This window comes from Eptatretus burgeri, chromosome 9 (assembly GCF_056783735.1).
Source record: "Eptatretus burgeri isolate ZD-2024b chromosome 9, Ebu_testis_v1, whole genome shotgun sequence".
In the NCBI taxonomy this organism is placed as follows: domain Eukaryota; kingdom Metazoa; phylum Chordata; class Myxini; order Myxiniformes; family Myxinidae; genus Eptatretus; species Eptatretus burgeri.
In genome coordinates, this window is record NC_140969.1 from 87,542,375 (window position 1) to 87,563,794 (window position 21,420).

A 21,420-nucleotide genomic window follows, 5' to 3' on the forward strand; every position below is an offset into this window, starting at 1 on the left:
CCTGAGGCGGTGTGTTGTGAAAAACGTTGCTTGATATTTTTCGAACGTCAATTTATTTTTCATAATTTTTTTTGGCAAACGAAATATAAACGAAGTGTAACATGTACGAATAAGTTTGAGATTTTTAAAAAGCCCAAAATGTGAATATATTGTCCTACATAATGGAGGAAAATAAAAATAAAAAACAACAACAACAACAACAACAAAGACAAAGTGTCCCCTCAGAATTCATTGTAAAAACACGTGTTGTTTGTTTGAGTTTGTGAAAGTTGATAGTGCAGTGTTTCCATCGGTTGCCTCACACTTGCTCCATCACCAGAGACCATGCCTGCCACGTTACTGCACGGCAAGACCGTCGCTGCGTGAGTGATCGTTGCACCGTTAGTACCGCGATCGCCGCTGATGTTTGTTGGGGATCGTTCGAGTCCGTTTCGCGCCCATTCCGTCACCTATTGGCGTTTTAAAGTGGAGTTAAAACGCACTTGGCGGTTCTTTGCTTGGTGAGAGAGAGAGTAATATTGAGCACTTTACATCGACTCGGGGTCACTCCTAGTCTATAACCGCTACGTGTTGTGGGTGCACCTTGCTGTGTTTTTTTTTAAAAAATAGTGCGTGGCCGTACGAGCAAAAAATAAATAAATAAATCAAACCTTGAAAAGGCACATACTCAGGTCCCCAGCGTCAATTGTGACGTCATATCAAACGAACAAGAAGAATTGTAACGTCATAGCACCGTGTCCTGTCATTGGCTTGGTAAATAAATGGCCATAACTTGGGAACCACTTGTCCGATTAATATCAAACCTTGAAAAAGCACAAACTCAGGTCCCCAGCAATATACCTGGCAAGTTTCAATTAGATCGGACTAGTGGTTGTCGAGAAACAGCAGTCACACACACACAGACACACACAGACACACACAGACACACACAGACACACACAGACACACACAGACGCACACACACGCACACACACGCACAGACACGCACAGACACGCACAGACACACACAGACACGCACAGACACACACAGACACACACAGACACACACAGACACACACAGACACACACACACACGGAATTATAGATAGATGTGAGATCTGCAACACTTCTGCTTCTACCGGCAGGTCCTGTGGCGTGCTAATTGGTTCATTAACAGACTAAAGATCTCGTTCATTACTTGAGAGGTTTCATGAGGATCTCGAACGGCCACTGGGAACAGAGCATACCTCCACCAGGCTGATTCGTTGACATTTTCTATCTCACTGAAAGGCCCGATCTGGATTCGAACCTGAACTAAAATTTTATTACCTTGTTTTTGTCACCTGACCAACTCGCACACCAAGTTTCGTACGAATCCGTCCAGAAGTTTTTGAGATATCCTGTTCACAGACAAGCAAGATGTCAGGTGGTAGGGTGATGGGTTTGATGAAAATCATGCAAATGACGTCACTGTCACCTTGACCTTTGACATATATTGTCAAAAAACATTGACCGCCTCACTTTTGTCCTTCGGAATGCTCTGGTAACGTTTGACGAAGATATCTGAAAGTGTTGGCGAGTTATGGCACTCACAGACCAACAAACATACAAACAAACAGACAGACAGAGACAGGGGTGACCGCCATCCAACTTCGGTGGCAGAGGGAATCAGAAGGTGTGGGCTTGTGGATGTGTTTAATAAGGGGTCGTCTAGGGCTGTCCTTATTTTATTTTTTTTGGGAAATTTCAAGGGGCTAACCCGAATTTAGGTTGATATTTATGAGAAAAAAAATATATATAAAAATATGAACCCCCAAAAAAAATATTTTAGGGGTTGCTTCCGTCCATCGAAATTTGAAAAAAAGAGAAATTCATTTTATATTTTTCTTTTTTTAAATCTTATGCCAAAATGACATCAACATGTAATGTCTGATGTTTTCTGGTGCATTAGAATCTGAAATACTGCAGAAAAATATTGTTGAACTTGGCAAGATTTTTCCAGTCGGTCTCAGTGAAACTTGAAAAGTCTAAAAAAAAAAAAAAATCAAGATTTTAATGTATTTTTTCGCGTTTTTCGAACTCCGCAGTTTGCAGACAGAGTCTTTGAACAGACGGGACAAGAGCTATAGTTCACTTGTTCAAAGTTGATGTCTTACAGTCCAGGAATCGTTTTCGGTGATCAGTTACCGCTTGCAATCGGTACTGCTTTTGTTCCTCATCGTACGTAATAAGACTGTTGTACTCAGTCGCCAAGGGCGACACCACGCTCTGCACAGTCATTCACAAGTTTCAGCTTGCTGACGATAGTACGGCTCTGTACGAAACTATCTTCAGTATCCCATTGATCCGGGTCTTTGCGCAGAAAGTCAGAGTTCAAATGTCAGGACATCAAAAAAAACTTCTGCTTCTCGGAGATGCGAAATCTTCCGGTTTTCGACGCATGATATCTTTCTGATGAACAACTGCTCTTTTCGATGCTTCATCATCGCCCGTCGTCTTGTTCTTTTGGAGTTTGAGATATTTTTATTTTTGTCTCAATTGACACGTTTCGGTCAAATAGACATAATGGTATCAGTTCTACCGATAAATACCACAGCTGTCCCAGCAACTTTTTCACCGTTGCCTTAGATATATCAACGTTCACTTCGGAATATTTATCCATTCGTTTTAACAATGTCAGGTCGTTCGCACTAGCCGAGATGGAATTCGGGGCAGTAAACCACGCTTTGACGTAGATTTGTACTTGGAAGTGGCCCAGATCAAGTAGGCCCTTTTCTTCTCTCTTTGTCAACTTGATCTGCCCGCGAAACAAGTACAGCTTGAGGGAATAGATAGCTTTAGCCATCCACCTGGCTCTATGTAGGGCGCCCGGACGACGAAAGTGAAAGCCTCGTTCAGGCTCACCACCGCCAAAGACAATACATAACTCTTAAAGTTCCCTGTCGTCCTTTCTGGGCTGATGTTCTTTCATTCGGTCATTCGCGAACTCAATGATTTCATCTTTTTTTACCTTCGCATTCTGCGAAAGGTTATGTTTTGGTCAGTGTGTATTTATTTATTTATTTATTTATTTATTTGTAATCTTGTGATTCGTATAACTCAAAAAGTATTAAACCGAATTGCATGAAATTTGGTGGGATGATTGGTTATTAGCCAGGAAGCATTCGATTAGATTTTGGGATCGTTCGGGTCAAAAGTCAAGGTCACGAAAAGGTCAAAATCGTCTTTTTACGATAACACGGTCAATGTTTATTCAATTTGCATACAACTAACGCCAAAATGTTCAGAATTCAACGCCTCATCTTGTGATATGCAATATGACACAATGACGCCCATACTCTTGTTACCGGTTAGGGGTCAAAGGTCAGGGGGGTCACGACCTTGAAAAACCTTGACCTTGCTCGTCTCGTCTGGTCCGTTCCCGTGCTGGCTGGCGTCCGTTGCGTCATTCCTCGTCCCTGAAGCTTGGTGCTGCGTTGTGGTGGTGGGTTCGAGTCCCGCCACTGGACAAGCTCGACCAGACCACACGAGGTGGATAGGTGCAAGAATAGGCCCCTGCCCTCAGCTCGCCTTTCCCTCCCAAGCTGAAGGGCCAAATAAAGGACACGGCCACTGTGTGTGTGTGTGTGTGTGTGTGTGTGTGTGTGTGTGTGTGTGTGTGTGTGTGTGTGTGTGTGTGTGTGTGTGTGTGTCACCAGTCTGTTAAGTAGTTCTTAACTGTTAAGTGCTTTTCGCTCACTGCACATTGCCTGCATTTCTTTTATTCGGATAACTCTGCTCTTTGTGTGCTCCCCTCCCCGGTTATTGTTTATAAATAACCCTCCGTGTTAAATGTCCCAGTTCGTTTTCTGTGCTCTCTCCCATTGACTCAGCACGGTACATATTGAGAATTAGTGAGGCTGTCGGTGCCGTAAATCATTCATTTGGTCCGGCACGGCTCTGGTAACTTCCGCTCGGTTACGCCGGATCCGAGTCAGTAACAGCGACTCGGTTCGGAAAAAGTCAGCCGAGGGTGTGGTTTCCCCGGTAGTGAGACCGCGTGGTTATTTAGGTATATTGGAGATCGAGACAATTAACCCTATGCCACGCGGTCAAAATATTGGCGTCCCCGGTCTGCTAAGGGAGCCGTGACTGCTAAGGGAGCCGTGACCTTCGGAGTTGTCCGAGAGTCACGACGTAAATTCCGGGTGTTCGGTGGGAGACGGCTCTACTGCTCCACCTCATGGTCGTTTATCTCCACTGAGCACCAGCCCACAACATTATTACTTCCTGAGACTGATGGTCTTCGTAGAGTCGAAAGAAGTGTCACTTTGGGCTGTTGAGCTTCCAAAATAATTTTACTTTCGCTCCTTTACAGTTCACACGAAGTTACAAGGAGTCAGTTATTCTTATTGAGCAAGGTTTGACTTGGATTCCTGGCTGAGCATCGGGATCCAAGCACTCACCTCTAGCAGTTTCTTTCCCACAGCCTGTTACGATAACAGGACGACGAAACTTGGTAGACAGGCTGTGTCTGTAACAAGGACTAATTAATTTGATTTTAGGTGAAGATTCAAATCCAGATCCTGGATTTAGGTGAAGATCAAATCCTAACAAAATTTTTTTTTTTAACTTCCATTTCTCTTTTTTTTCCCGCCTTTGGAACAAACTCCCACACTCTCTTCAATCCCACTCTTCCCTCCAGGTTTTCAAAACAGCTGTTCACCACCATCTCTCATCTTCCCCCATCCAAAACCATGATCTTTTCTACCCCCGTTAATCCATCCCAAACCCACCTCCTTCAAATTCCCTACATTCCTTCCTGAAAGTCCCTGGAGTGTCCTTCTTGTATACCCCGTGTTCCCCGCCCCATTCCTCTCCCTTCCACAGTTTTCCTACTGTCTCTGTTCCCCACTGTTTTGTCCTTCCCTCTCCCACCCCTCTTGTCTCCTGTATCCCTTGTGCGTTCTGTGTGTTTGCTCTTATATGAGCCTCGACATTGTAGATAAAATCTGGAAGGGCACTGGGTAGAGCGCACATCCCCACCACGTAATGCCTGATCCACGAGAACATATCGGGCCCATTACATTTTTGAAATATCGTGCTATACAGTACTATATCCTTTTTGAGCCCAATCTCTCAATGGTGAAGAATCACTTTAATAATTTAATAATTCTCTTATCCAGATGTGGATTCAGATCTTCACCAAAATCTAATCAATTAGTCGGGGTCACACACCCATCCTGACCACCAAGTTTCGTCCGAATCCGTCCACAACTTTTTGAGATATCATGCTCATCGTTTTTGGCCATATCTCTCAATGGTGAAGAATCACTTCAAAAAATTCTAGTAGTCGAATCCGGATCCGAATCTTCATCAAAATCGAATCAGTTCGTCCTTGTCACACATCGGACCAGTACACAAAATTTCATCTGGATCCGTCCACAACTTGTTGAGATATCCTGTACACTAACAGACAAACAGGCAGAAAGGGATGAAAACATAACCTTCACCTTCGGTGGCGGAGGCAAATCAAGAAGTGATTCTTCACCATCGAGAGATAAGGCCAAAAACAATATATTGCAGGATATCTCAAAAAGTTGTGGACGGATTCGGACAAACTTGGTGGATGAGTTTGTTCGGTGACAAGAACAAGCTGATTCGACTTTGGTTCAGGTCCGGATCCAGATCCGGCCTATCAGTGGGATCCAAAACGTAAACTGTTCAGCCTGGCGGAGGTATACACTCTACCGAGTGCGGTTCTCATTACCTTCGCATTCTGCCAAAGGTTATGTTTTGGTCGGCGTGTATTTATTTATTTATTTATTTATTTATTTATTTATTTATTTGTAATCTTGTGATTCGTATAACTCAAAAAGTATTAAACCGAATTGCATGAAATTTGGTGGGATGATTGGTTATTAGCCAGGAAGCATTCGATTAGATTTTGGGATCGTTCGGGTCAAAGGTCAAGGTCAAGGTCACGAAAAGGTCAAAATCGTCTTTTTACGATAACACGGTCAATTTTTATTCAATTTGCATGCAACTAACGCCAAAATGTTCAGAATTCAACGCCTCATCTTGTGATATGCAATATGACACAATGACGCCCATACTCTTGTTACCGGTTTGGGGTCAAAGGTCAGGGGGGTCACGACCTTGAAAAATATGCGGTTTTTGTCATAACGCGGTCAATTCGTGTCCGCTTTACATGAACCCAGCACCAAAATGTTCAGAATTTAATGCCCAATCTTGTGACACAATGACGTCATAACACATGTCACCGGCTGGGGTAAAATGTCGGGGGGGGGGTCACGCCCTTGAAAAATATGCGGTTTTCGGCATAACTTAGTCAATTCTTATTCGATTTGCATGAAACCAGCATCAAACGAGATTACCTTCTCTTGTTGAAACGTTGTATTCACCGAGCTTGCGAGTGAAGACTCGCCAAAACAACGTGAGTTGATTGTTGTTTAGTCCGTAGCCCCCGAAAGTCGGGGGGGGGGTCATGACATTATAGATATGTGGTTTGTGTCATAAGACCATTCATATGAAACCAGTTCCCCACACTCATACCAAGAACAAAAAAAGTAGTAGCGGCGAAGGTATGCGCTCTATGAGTGCCCGTTCTAGTTTCTGGTTGTAATAAAGGTTTTATGAAACCGTCTGAAATGGAGATTGCAAAGCCCCCTGCCCCTTTTTCAAGATTGGTGACCCCAGAGTAAAATGTTGCCCACATGTTTTCTGACGAATGACATCGTTGCTGAAACAGGCCACAGCCAACGCAGAGTTGGTGTTTCACCATTTGTAGAATTGCGAGGGTCGTTCACATTTGACTTTGACCATCGCCACCAAACTGCAGCTAATTGTCCATGAATCTTAACGGACTCGATGTTTCTTGTTTTGTTGCTGTTCCACTGTTTTTGTTTTCTTTTATTTATTTATTTTCAGAGCAGGCATTCAATTGGGGAAATGTGATTTGGGAACCATATCGTTTGCCAACACCAGAATAGAAGGAGAAATTGCATCAAAAATTATGAATCTGCATCGTGTTTGCTCCTCATTTTGAAAACGGGTTCAACGCGAATTTGAACCGCCATTAACGGTTTTGTGCACAAGAACAACAACTTGCGATGTAATTGCGTTTTAGTTCTGGTAGTTGCTTTATTTTTGTTCCGTTTAATAATTATTATAGTTTCTCCCACGTTTCTTTTTTTTTTATGTATATCTGGAAAGAAAAAAAAATTAAATTTGTTCTTTGAACTGCCATGCGATACCTTCATCAGCTGGGCTACTATGAGAGAGCAGCTCAGAGAAAACCTCTTCTGATACCAGCCAACATTCAAACTTCAAAGGAGAAAGAAGTGGCTGACGAGTTGGCCAACAGACCCTTGGAGTTTTGGCAAACTGTAATTTTTTTTTCAGATGAGTCACAATTTGCTCAATTTTCTGACGGTGGACGTGTATGGGTCTAGACACTTTCCAGCCAAGAGTTTTTTTTTTAAAACCGATTGCAGCCAACTGTCGAACACGGTGGTTTTTCAGCGACGGTGTGGGGAGCAATCTGGAGCACTGTTTGGTCAGAACTTGTGGAGTGTGTTGGCAACATCAACACTAAGATATACATTTCTATCCTTGAGGATGGACGTCTCCCCGTCTTCTCCACTGGTCAGATGGTCAAAAACACTCTGTTCATGGAAGATTGGGTCGGAGATCTGGGTTGGAGGATCGCTTGAGGACGGGAGCTCTGCTCTGCGCTGGGCCGCGCTATGAGAGGGTGTAGGGCAGCCCAGAGCTCCATACCACACTGTGAAAAAGACCAAAGAATGGCAGGACAGAAATGGGATCAAGTGACCTCCATGGCGAAGTCAGTCTCTTGAGATGAATCCCATTGAACACCTCTGGGCCATATTGGATCGAGCTGTGCGGGGGAAAAAAAGTCCAGGAAACCAACATCATGGGCAGAATTGCGAAACCTTTTGTGTGAAGCCCTCTGTCTTCCAAGATAACCTTTTGAAAGCAAAACTATATATGTTGTTAAATTGCATTCTTGAAGTTGCCTCAAAAATGTCAATTTAGTCATTAAGTCCAGTATCACCATCACCATCATCATGTACTGCACTCGATGCAGATCATTGATGCTGCTAAATCGGTTATTAGGCTACAATCTTAGTCGGGTCGCCACTCCAACTCAGGACATCAGGGCAGGAATTTTGTCTTGTGTTTGGAGTGCTGTCAATAGCTTGCCTCATCTTCGTGAAGGACACCATTGAATCTTTAACGTCCACCAACTAATGCCGGCAGATGGGACCCCCAGTTTAACATCTGCATGAGGGACGGCGCACTTATTGATTGGTCTTGGGACGGAGGGTTTATTTCCTGGCTCGTTGGTCTTGGGATACGATTCTCGCTTTGGGTGCTGGAGGTCCCAGGTTCAAATCCCATTCTTTCTATCGTTGGCTCTGGGTATGCTAAGTCAGCAATTGAAACCCCGGCCGAGTCGTGCCCATGATTTATAAAATGATACGTGCTGTTTCCTTGCTTGACGCTGCATTTTAAACAATCAAGTACAGACAAACAGCCTTATGTTGACAACCATTGTGCAGACCTGATGGACCTTGTGGCCTCATCCTGCATTGAAGTTCTTTGCAAATCAACTATTTTATATTAGGGTCATGCCAAAATAATTTCCTTTTGAGGTTTTCCTTCACTTGACAACACTAGTGGGTCTGTTGGTCCGATGAACCAAATTTTCATTGGTCTTCACAGCATTGTTGCATACCCGCCTGCTGAACTGCTTGAGCATTAGCTGTCCTTTCACCAAGCCCAGATGAGCTGAGGCCAGGGCAGGGATTATACGTTCATTGGTATTATTGCCATATGATACTCCTGTTATCATTGTTAGTATTATTAGTATTAATTAATATATGCTTTGGTACAATGTTATCATTGGTCTCACCCGAAGGGGATGCAAGACTATTGCAATGCCACTGTCAGTGTGTCTGTCTATCTGCGTCCCGTCTTCATATTTTCGCCTTTAAGAATGTTTTTCTTTGAAACCACTTGTCCAATCGATGCAAAACTTTAAACGTAGGAGGAACTCCCCATGGAGAATATTGTATTGCCAAGTCATTTATTTATTTATTTATTTGTATGCTGTCTTTGGCTGTTTGGCTGCATCATTTTCTGGAGGCACAGCTATGCAGATGATGCAATTCCCCCTGTTACCAGAAAGCTGGTACTCATTTTGCCGACCTCGGAAGGATGACAGGCTGAGTCAACCCACCTGGTGTTGATTCAACGAACTGACATGGGCTTGAACTCAGGACCCAAAGATCTTAAGCCAGCCACCCAAACCGTTAAGCCAACACGAGGCTTATTGCTAACTCTGATGTCATCGGTCACGTGGTATGGTAGACATTGAATTAAAGGGAAAATATTTCGACGACATTTTCTCTGAAACCGCTCAACGAAAAAAATTGAAACTTGGCATATGTCATCAACTCAACATGGGGGTATATAGGGTGATAATAATGATGTCATCAGTGAAGTGGTATTCCAGCCATAATTGGTTTAATTTAAATCTTCATCGAAAAAAATTTGAAACTTCTTATATTTGATCTATAACTCGATGTTGGTGAAGAATTAAATTTATGACGTTCACAACCCATGTCAAGAAATTATGTGACATATTTATTTGCATGGATGCATGGGTGCATGGATGATACGGATATATGAGCCATAACAGTAGCGTGTTCAGTTGACGTTGTTTTTATTTTTATTTTCGTTCAGAATGAATGCGCGAAGAGAGACTATGTGCTCTACGAGTGCCGTTCCAGTTGTTTTTGTTATTTATTTTGTAATCAGAATACCACGCTGTGGAAGGACCTATTGAGTTGCTATAAAAACCTTAACATGGGAGTTCTTTCTGGATTTTTGTTTATAGTTAATTGGCCTAATCGACTCAGTAGGTCATGATGATAAGTTTTGTTTATCATCTTCCACATCAGAAAGCGCCACAAAAGCTTGCCCCCCTCCCCCCCCCACACACACATACACACCTCGTCTATTTGTAGTAGACTAGCAAGGTACTCGTGCTATGCATGGGAAAGGACCTACATCTAAAAAAAAAACAGTTTACATCAATAAATTCCACATTCCTGTGACACCTACAGTCAAACGTCAGGCATGGACAGCTAGTTCGTGAAAGACTTGGGGGAAAAAAAACTTACTGCAGCTGACCACAACATAAGTAAGATGGGTGATAATTCTAAAATGTCACAATGTCGAATCCGCAAATGCCACCGATGAAAACCCTCACATAATTTCCTCATTCTGCTTTAATCTCAATCTCTCGATATTTTCATTTCAATCACAAATTAATACTTACTACACCATTAATTTAACAAAATACAACGTCAGAAACACTCGTAAGGTAAACAAATATAGACTCCGTTCGTACGGATCGAAAATTAAAGAACAGGTTTTGGGTCGCTGATAACTTCGCCTGATTCGAAGGTTGTAATCACATTAATAATTGTTGGGCAATTATTTTCTTACACTTGAAACTAAAAATATGCTAAAATTAACTTTTAAGTCAAAACTTTTGTCAGTGATCGAAAAACAGACTGGAATTTACCAAAGATGCTATGACGTCACCTTCTCCGAAAACTTCGTGAACATTCGGAAACAGCGTGTGAACAATGGCGAGATGCGAATTAGAGAGTGATTTCAGCGGCGATGAAATTGAGTGTTTTCATTCCGATATTGGCGAGGACGAGTCGGAGGATGATGGGAATTTATACTCTGGAATTTCTGGTCCTGAGCCATATAAATTTGAGCCACTTGCAAGTGGCAGAAAACGGCCTATTTTGTGTACAAGTGACAGGACTGACTGCCCGGCAGTTCACACTGACAGGCTCCACCAGACAGATTGGTTTGTAGATTTTCATTTTCTTGTTCGATGCATAAAATAATGTAAAGTTTGATTCGTCTGTGACTTGATATAATAATTTTTAACCCTCAAGTCACTCAAGAGTCAGAAATAGAATGAATCAATAATGGACCCAAATATATTGTACACCGTAGCCTTGACGTTGAAGTCTTTCTGACAGCTGAGCTTGACCCCAGCGAAAGTGAACAGTTAGAACAAACCCCAACTTTCAACAGACTGTTGTGGCATATAAATACCAAAACATGTTTAGCCTCGTTGGGAAATATTCTACCAAATTTAGAAAAAAAAGTGGAAAATTGATCAATTTTTTACAATTGAAATGAAATAGGCCAATTTGCTGATGTTTGTTGAGAAATTTTTTCATGCTTGTGTTTTTCAGAAAGTTTATTATTTTATGCGTTTTTTTTCCATGTACTCTTGAAGAATACATTTCAAGGTTTTTGGTTCACGAGTCAGTAAGTGACCACTATATTGGTTCTGTGTCTGTCTGTCTGTCTGTCCCGAGCATAGCTCTGTGGGTTTGATCCGATCCTGATAAAATTTGGGTGGGAGGTTCATATCATGATTTAGTTGTGTTTTTCTGAGAATGGGCGTGCTGCACCCATTATGGGTGGAGCCACACCCAAAAAACGTGTTTTTAGGGGCTAGCCGATTTCAAGTTACATCTTCTCTGAGGGGGTTTGTCGAATGTGGCAGGGTTTCGGTATTTGGTTAGCCCAATGGCATCTGCATAGCCCCACGGAGCTCGATTTTTCATTTTCGTCCCAAGGTCAAGGTCACGAACTTAGGAAATGTCAAAATAAATCCATAAATTGGGCATCGAGCTCCTAGGATTTTCAACTGTTTCGAATGAAAGTTGGTATGCAAGTAGTGCTCTTCGAGTATGACAACTTTCATCATTTACGTTTTTCCCCATTCCCACCAGTTTGCCTGTGGCGCCCCCTTCAAGTTTGTTTTTACGCTGATTTCATCAAAGTATGGATAATCCGATGAGTGTGAAATGCCATATAGCCTATATGACGTTATATTGTTCCTGGAATGTTCCAGAGGAAGTTTTGCACCAAAGGTCATAATCCTCGACCTTTGACCTTTAAAGGCCACAAAGGTCAAATTTTCAAAGTTGTGGGAATCGAACCGGGTTTTCGACCTTCTTCGACGAACTAACTCCAATAAGCTATAGCACGTATCCTGTTTCCTTATTTTAATGTCCGCAACATTGTTTTGTGACCTTTAAAGGTTATGCAAAGGTCAAATTTTGAAAGTTGTTGAACGAAACTGGGTTTTCGACATTTTGCAGCGAATAAACTGTCACCCGTACCACATCATGTTGATCATTTTTATAACTTGGTCAAAAATTATCACTTTTTTCATCCTTGACTTCTGAAACAATCCACATCGTCAAATACCGCTCGTGAACCATCGTCGTCTTCAGACTTGTTCTCACTGAAACTCAACAGTTGATTCTGTGACAGAGCAGTATCTGGAGAACTTTTCAACCAACAACTCATATTCACAGAGTGGTGATCAGATGTGTTTGTGCCTTCGTAATCCTCGGCTGTGAAATGGTCACCACAAATGACAAGTCTATCCAAAGGGTCCTCTTTACCCGTTTTCTTTGGGGGAAAATTCGCCCGTTTTGTTTGTACAAATCTTATCCACTGCCGGCGAATGTTTGATCCCTTCGGGAATCGGTGGGAGCGATTACCCGTTTTCCAGTCATTTTCACAAAACATGACGACACACGTACGAGGCATGATGTACAAATATCCAAATAACTTTGTTCTACAATAATTCAAAATAAAAAAGGATAATATAGACAGTTGCAAGCTCAAAAAAGCGAAAGAACGGCCCGCTGAGCTGGACACTTCTTCAATGAGCGAGTGAGCATCCGCTTTGTTTTGGAGAACGTGACGTCCCCATCCATATATGGCACGCAGGTGTTTTTTTCAACAGCCTCGAGAAATAACAACTTCGGAGTTAAATTTCATTAATTTTCTCAATAGTTAGGCAACCACAATAGTTTGCATCAAACTATTTAATGCACATATAATCATGTTGATCAATTTTCAGAACATGTTTGGTGACCCGCAACCTGCTCTTTAAAATCATAATTGCATTGAGAAATTTATGAAACCTCCCACCCACCTTAGGACATCTGCTGGGACCCCAAAATGTTCCACAGAAGGTTTGATGGGCCTCGCCCCAAAACTGAGGGAGTAGTTCAGGGACTGACGGACAGGCACACAGATACTCCTGCTTTATAATGCAGATAAAAAGTTGGTTTGTTATTCGCAAACTTTAGTCAAACTGAATGTGAACACTTGCCTTTTCTTGTAAATTTGACCTCATAATTTTACGCTGACATAAGTGAATATTGCCAAGAGCCGAGAGGAATGGGGCTGGCAGGATGGTCTTCCTTCGAGGAATGCACATTCACCTATAAGCTCGCCTGGATTTCAAATCTCGACCCAGCTATAAACTGTCAAGTTGGTGTTTTGCCCAGAGGACCGGTCTTCCGGCACGGTCAGTGTTAACGGGAGTTTAAATATCCCATGATTTATTTCACGAAGAGGGGGCGGACTATCGCCAGTCACATAGAAAATTCCAAATTCTCACACAAATCGCCTTCGGTCAAACACCGAACCAACAAGTTTTACAAAGACTTGGATTAGAACCATTACCCCAGCCTACCCCACAAATTAAATTTTGACTTTTTGAGTGAGTAATTAGACACTGAGATTTGTAAAAGGAGCTTTATCTTACGTTCGACCAGTCGGTAGGCAAAATGATTTGCTACCTCCGCCACCGAAGTTGAAGGATATTATGTTTTCACCCCCTCTCTCTCTGTTTCTTTGTTTGTTTCTTTGTTTGCTTGTGTGCAGGATATCTTAAAAGGTTGTTGACGGATCCGGTTGAAATTGTGGACAGGTTTGGTGAGTGACAAGGACGAACTGATTAGATTTTGGTGAAGATCCCGATCCGGATCCGACAACTAGAATTTTTTAAGTGATTCTACACCATTGAGAGATCGGGCCAAAAACGATATATAGCACGATATTTCAAAAAGTTGTGGACGGGTTGGATGCGTGTCAAGGAAGAAATTATTCAATTTTGAATATCTGAATCTGGATCTGCATATATGAGAATTATTTAATTTTTAAAGTGATTCTTCACCATTGAGAGAGAGGGCCAAAAACGATATAGTACTGTGTAGCACGATATTTCAAAAATGTATTGGGCCCGATATGTTCTCGTGGATCAGACATTACGTGGTGGAGGTATGCGCTCTACCTAGTGCCCTTCTAGGTTTTTTGTTTTGTTTTGGGTCGACTGTTATTCATTTTGACTCAGAATTGCAATCGTTGGCTGAATACTGCTGGCGTGGTGATTATATGGCAGCTTGTTTTTATTCGACTTGAGTCTGGTTTGATGTGGAGGTGGTTTTGATGAACGTTGTGTTGGAATGTGGTTGTGGTGGCCACAGTGGCAGCACTTTGAACTCTTGAGCAAAGTTTACTCCATTTCACAACACGTCGGTGAATGTAGTTATTATTACACGGCTAGCTTTGACATGTGATGCCTTGACTCGAGTCACAGGCTTCTTGTTGTTGCTGGCCTATGCTTGCGCATTAAGTTTTATCCGTACGTTTTGACTTGTCCCCCCGGGACTCCAACTCTCCATCTTCCTTTTAAGTTTTAAACATGCGGACCTGCCTGTAAAACCGTCACATGAACAGCCTTGAAAACCAAGTTTGACTTCTTGGACAGTACCCCACCACCCTCAGTCCCTCCTCCACCCTCTTTCATTCCTTCTACCTTCCTCCCCCCAAAGGGAGCCTGATTCGATCCATCCCTGCCCTCCAACGCCATCTTCATTCTTTCCTAAAATTCCATCCCATTCGTGCAAGTCTCGTTCATGGACGGCCATGCCTCTGGCACAATTCGGCGGCTTGATTTGCTCGGGATTCCGGCTCATCACGAGCAACTTTCCGGGATTCTACCTTCGGAAGTTTGGCACGGCGACCAGAGGGAGGGCAACTTTACTGCGTTCCATTGCATCGTATGGATATTCCCTTTGCTTTCTGGCATGCTACACTGCTACTTCATTCCACTTGGAGCAGTTTGTGTCGTTTCACTGTTGTTGTTAAATAATTTGCTTTTTACTTTGCTCTATATTTTACCTCGTCCTGCATGACGGATTCTTAGCTTTTAACAATCATCTTGATACAGATACAGCTTGGCTCTTCATTTATTTATTTATTTATTTATTTATTTTAAGTTTATCCTGAGTTGGACTTTGATAATGACTTTATTGTCTGATAGGATTGTGCAGAGGAAACGCAATTACCTTTAAGCTGTGTAGTCTAGGTTCGATTCCGTCCTGGCTATAAACTGTCGAGTTAGTGCTTCACGGGCAAAGGATTGCGTCACAAATTATGATGTTCGCTGGATGGATATTGAGCTCGGTGTCCTGTCTGCGAGCAATAGTTGTTGGATAGATGTTGCAAAGTCTCTTTCTTGAAAAGTTGTAGTCTTTGCCCATATCCTGAATAAGTTACAAATCCCTCCCGTGACCTCCACTAGGAAGACAAACGTCAAACCACACAGTGTAATGTTTGCTATAACACTGATTTGGCAGCACTGAATCTGCCTCCGGCAGAACACGTGAGAGAGTGACACACACACACACACACACACACACACACACACACACACACACACACACACACACACACACACACACACACACACACACACACACACACACACACACACGGAGACGTACTGTATGTCATGCATTTGCTAACTTCGCCTGTTACCGAAGAGATTGAAGAAGCTGTTGTCGTGTCTTTGTCTGTGTCTGCGTCTGTCCGTTTGCAGATCAACCTATCGCCACATCCGGTGTTTGGAAGGGGTTGCAAATACAAATACCCCAGCAAGGCATGTAACCCAGAGTAGGATAAAACCGTCTGGAGAAGGCAGTTCGCAAGCAGGAGAAGCGAGAAACAAAAGAGTTGAGGTGTGTAGGCAGCCTGGATTTTGGAAGTTTAACCAGGAGTGGTTACTGGAAGAACACGTGCATCCTGGAGTTGCTGGGGAGGGTTGAGAGAGTATAAGGAGCTAAACCGGAGGAGGTGTGGCGAAAAAAAATTATATATATATATATATATATATATATATATATATATATATATATATATATATATATATATATATATATTGAGGAAACGGACCTGCACATGATGTGAAATCAACAGACCTTGTGTTTCGGCGTCATCGTTGGAGATTCCAATGTTGGTTTTAGATTTAGATCCCATATAATCCAGGAGAGATGCATGTGATGCAGGGGCGCTAGCCCATAGCAGAGAGCAGTACTTCATTGAGTTGCGAATAAAGGCCGTCATTCTGCCATTCGCCGCTGAGCTGGGCAGTAACATCCGTTCCCTCTGTACAGCTTCAAGTGTTTTTCTTTTGCGATAGCAATGCTTTTTGAAAAAAAAAACAGCGGGATATTGTAATCTGCTCTGTCTTTCTGTCTGTGTCTGTTCGTCCATCATGCCATTTCCTAAATGGTGGACAGAAATTTACCAAACTTGGTAGGTATGATCACCACATAGGCAAGAAGGTGCGAGAGCAGTATCATTTTTTCCTCCCCTCCCCCCCCCCCCCCCGTAGCAGGGTAAAAATGACAAATACCAAAAAATGCAAATATGGCCACATTTTTGAATTAAACTTTGTATATACAATAAACATTGGGGGACACATGAAATATGTAATGATCTTTTGGATTTGGGTCAATGCCTGGTGTTGGCTTAATGGTTCGGGTGGCGGGCTTTGGATCCTAGGGTCCTGAGTTCAAATCCCACTCAGCTGTTGAATTACCAGGTGGGGTTAACTCGGCCTGTCATCCTCCCGAGGTCGGCACAATGAGTGTCAGCATGCTGGTATACTGTGTCGGAGTGGCGACCTATCCAGGATTGTGTCCAACAGCCAAGGAGACTGCTGAGGTAGCACCAACGCTCTGCATAGAGTATGGTCCCAATCTCCTCTCCTTTTGGATTTGACCCCCGGTTCATGCCCCCTGGGAAGAGGCGTGGGAATTTGGGTCACATGGGTCAACGGGAAAAAAATATTTAACTCAAAATTTTATATTGGGTCAATCCTGGTGGAACGTTTTGCCATCTTCAGCCCAAGATTGGTTATCAGAATAACCGCCCCACCCCACCCCCATTCCATGCAGCAGTAGATGGGGTTTTGCAATCGCTTCTGTGTGTCTGTGTCTGTGTCTGTGTCTGTCCAGGCCATAACTTTTTTATTATTATTATAATTATTTTTTGTACAATTTGAGCATTTGTCATAAAATTTTCAACAAACCTTTAATTATGAGAATAATTAAAAATTGGGTCAAAGTGTGAAAAAGCTGTCATATTGACTATAAATAGCCATTATTAGCCCCAGTGAGAGGTCTTGCTTTAAAAAAATGTTTTATTATTATTATTATTATTATTATTATTATTATTATTATTATTTTTAATCACTTCCGTGCTTCTTTATTTATTTACCTTCGAGCTTCAAGTGTGTCTGTCCAGACCATAACATTTTTACCATTTGAGCTTTGCCCATCAAATGTTCAACAAACCTTTATTATGAGAATTATGGAGAGCACAAATGAATAAAATGCACTATATATATATATATATATATTTTTTTTTTAAACTCATTTTCGTCAAGTTTAGTTCGAGTACAAAGTGGAGACAGGTGAGATTTACATTTTGAGATGCTTTCTAGTCACCCTCGCCAAAGGAGAGGGGATTGCAGTTGGGTCCATTTGTTTGTTTGTTTGTCTGCATGGAACTTTCATGTTTTTCTCTGCAACTGCTTGTTGGATTGAGATTAATTTTTCACCATTGGTGCGACTACTCATGTAGAATGTTTTAGTGATAATTATGACGTCATAGGTCACGTGGTGTGGCAGCCATATTGGAAAAACGAAAAATATTGGACCTCTTTATCTCTGAAAACGCACCAAGGACAAAAATTGAAACTTGGCAGTAAGTACTTATGGGGAATAAGTGTGATTTTTTTTTAAATGACATCATAGGTGCCCTCGTTATGACGTCATAATTGCATATGTAGAACGCTACATCCAATCAGTATGAAAAATTTTGAGGGTCATCTTGGGATAAAATGGTCCACAGAAAAAAATTGATGATCTCATCAGTTACGTGATTCGGCAGCCATATTGTTTTAAAAATAATTATTAAACCTTAAAAAATCTTCTTCTCTGAAGTGGCTGAACAGGTCAAGGTGAAACTTTACACGTATGAGCGCCTGTCCATGAGGAACAAAAGGTTCACACATATGATGTCATTGGTCACATGGGTTGGCAGCCATATTGGATTTACCCTAAAACCCACCAAACAATCTTCTTCTCCAGAATTGCTGGACAAATCGAGGGGAAACTTCACACAAGTGTTCCCCAAGCCAGAGGTGTTCAAGTCTGTTCAGGAATAATTGATAATTCACATGGTTTGGCAGCCATATTGGATTGAAGAAAAATATTAAATAATGTTTTTTCTTTTCTTCTGGAACCGCTTAATCAATTGACGTAAAACTTCACATTTATGATCTAGTGGTGATGGGGAATACATGTTTTAAATTTCAACTTGATCGGACACGTGGTCTGGAAGCCAGAATTTATATAAAAAAATGTACAGTATTTATTTATTTTTGAATAAGGCTCACTTGGCTGTGCCTGGATGGGTTTGAGGGTAGAGGAGTAGCAGCTGACATGCGAATCCTATCCAGGTTCCTCCTGATGACTTCATCTTTATTTTTTTGCTTGTTCGGGTTCCTTACGATTACTCCATTGCAGGACTGTAACTATTTAGTCTTCCATTTGATTTGCATTTATTTCAATCGCATTCGAAATTCAATTGAATAATAATTTTAAAAAAACGTCACGGGTCAGGGTCAGGTGTCCAATCAAAGTGGGTTGCATCAAAGTCTGACATCATGGTACCCGGTCATCACTGCCACCAGTTATAAAGTGGCAGTTCTAATTATGTCTCAAATAATGTAACACACCAGTACACAAACACCACACAAAAGCAGTCCTGGCGAGGGTCTGCAATCTCTGATTGCTCTTTCTCTTGTTCAACTTTGCTTTCGGTGTGAAGCATGGGGATTTGCGATGGCACGCCATCGACTTCGCTCCAGTTTATTTTAATTTGGTTGCCATCAGGAATGAGTGAAGAATTGTATGACAAAAGGAACGGTTCATGTGAAATTTGGTTTGGTTAATAAACTTGTTTTTTTTTTAATACCTCCTGTTGAAATATATTGGCTCACTGGGTGGGTGATGTTTTTTGTTGTTGCAGTGAAATCAGAGCCAATTTAAAAGATGAAGTTGCAGCAATACAGAAGGATTTTCCCAACTTCCGCCCTGGAATTGCCATTGTACAGGTAAACCCTCTTGCTCTGTCTTGTGGTTTCATTCATTAAATATATAACGTGGTGATTGTTGAATAAGCTTTATACACTGGAAGATTATTCTGTTGGAATGTTAGATTACATGTTGCGGAGTTACTGGGTGAAACACCATTCAGAATGGAGGTATTTTAGTACAACCACATTAAAGTGAAAGTGAAGTTTGGGTAAAAATTGAGTGTTCATCAACTTTTGTAAAGTAAAGCTTTCCCCCAACCCACACTCTCAATGCTTCCCCCTCCAGGCTTCTCCCTTGTCGTGCACCCTCTTATCTTCCTCCTCCGTCCCACCCCCTCCTGTCTTCCTCCTCCGTCCCACCCCCTGCTATCTTCCTCCTCCGTCCCACCCCATCCTGCCCCTCCTATCCATCCCACCCCTCCCATCTTCACCTTCTGTCCTATCTCCTCCCCCATCCTGCCCCTCCCATCCCACTCTCCCCATCTCTCCCATCCCATTCTCTCCCATCCTCTCCTCCAGCCTGCACCTCCCCAGCCTCCTCCCCCCACCCCCCAATCCCTCATCCTACGAGCCTCCCACATGTCCTGGACCCTCCCAACGCCTCCTCCCGTTCCCCTCACTGTGTGGACCTCAAACATCTGAGGCCTCCAATCCAACCTTACATCTCTCAATTCAGGCTGCTGCTGACTGCCCAGATATCATCCGTTTAACAGAATCCTTCCTCCCACAGGATGTCCCTGGCTCCTTGGTGTCTTGTCTCTTTTGATTTGAGAGGCATAATCCTCGCCCTAATAGCGGAGTTGCTCCTTGCATCAATACTCAATTTCTCATTGTCTTTGTACTGATCTTATACTTCCAAACTCCCAGGAGTACTTTTGGCTGTGACTTCCCCTCTGCTCCCACCTCTGCTTTGTGTGTATTGTCCCGTCGTCAGCCCAATGATGACTCCATTTCAATCTCTCTCTGATAACAGGGACCCCTTTTTAACCACTCATCCTCTCATCCCAACTCTCTCTTCCTCATACGTGGTGATTGAAATTGTCACCATGCAAATTGGATGGGCGTTGGCACCTTTCTCGCCAGCCAAGAGCCATGTCACTTCAGCAAAGGACTTGCGTGACTCCATGGGATTATCTCAATCTGTAAACTTTCCCACCTGGATTTCTCCCTCCCTTATGAACTTTGTGATGACAAACTTCCCTGCATATCTCCTGCTTTTCCTCTGCTCCAATAAGTCCAATTGTTTTATCTGATTATATGCTTGTGAAAGCCAACATCTCCCTGGCTATTTTCAGAGCTGCCTCAGTGCTGACGAGTCTGGCATTTCACTCAAGCAGATTGGTAGGGACTGCAAGCAGTCAACTCTCTTCAGGACTGGTCTCCCATATCTACTGCCCCTGATGTTGACTCAGCCTGGGAATTCTTCCACAAAAACCTGCTCTCTCAAATGCATATCCCATCTTGTCTTCAGTTATCTTGTCCTTCTTCCTGCCCATGGTACACTGAATCCTGTGGTGAGGCCATTGCTCTGAACTGAAACAACTTGCCTTCTCCACCTGTCCAATCTAAAGATTGAACTTTCAAACTTGTCCTCCTCCTCTAAAACCTGGTGACACCTTATCAAGTCAGTCTCTGGTGTATGCTCCCATTCTTTCCCTTCCTTCATTTCAAATGGCACCGCAGCCGACTCCGCTCGTAAGAAGGCTGAATGCCTCATTTCTGTATTTGCTTCAATATTTTGTGTCCCTAACCCCTCCTTCTCTGTACCCATCCTTCACAGTCACACCCAATTGCTCTGGAATTCTGTCTTTTGCACGTGAAAAGGGGGAAAAGTTTCTGGGAACCCTTGACTCTGACTGCAACTTGACTGGACTGCATTAGCTCACGTATCCTAAGAACCTGCTCTGCTGCTCTTGCACTTCCTCGTTCTGCCTTTTTCACCGTCATCTACCATCGGTCATCTTCCAATTGCTTGGAAAACAGTCAACAGCACATCATTACATTAAAAAGATGCAAAAACAGATACCCTTAACTACAGCCCAATTAACTTACTTCCAAAC

At 42.5% G+C, this 21,420-nt stretch overlaps 1 protein-coding gene across 3 annotated transcripts in view; it reads left to right on the forward strand.

Annotated features, from left to right (window-relative positions):
• The first annotated feature begins 203 nt into the window (after positions 1-203).
• The window catches only part of MTHFD1 (methylenetetrahydrofolate dehydrogenase, cyclohydrolase and formyltetrahydrofolate synthetase 1), a 91,366-nt gene continuing 70,149 nt past the window's right edge, over positions 204-21,420 (forward strand). The window contains exons 1-2 of one of the 3 annotated variants that reach the window (XM_085895992.1): positions 204-362; positions 19,294-19,378. In XM_085895992.1, coding sequence (XP_085752118.1) covers positions 325-362; positions 19,294-19,378 — 123 coding nt within the window. In that variant the 5' untranslated portion in view covers positions 204-324. Of the gene's footprint in view, positions 363-387; positions 501-14,563; positions 14,973-19,293; positions 19,379-21,420 lie in introns of those variants that run through there. The other 2 variants (XM_085895991.1, XM_085895990.1) reach the window with 2 other exon arrangements.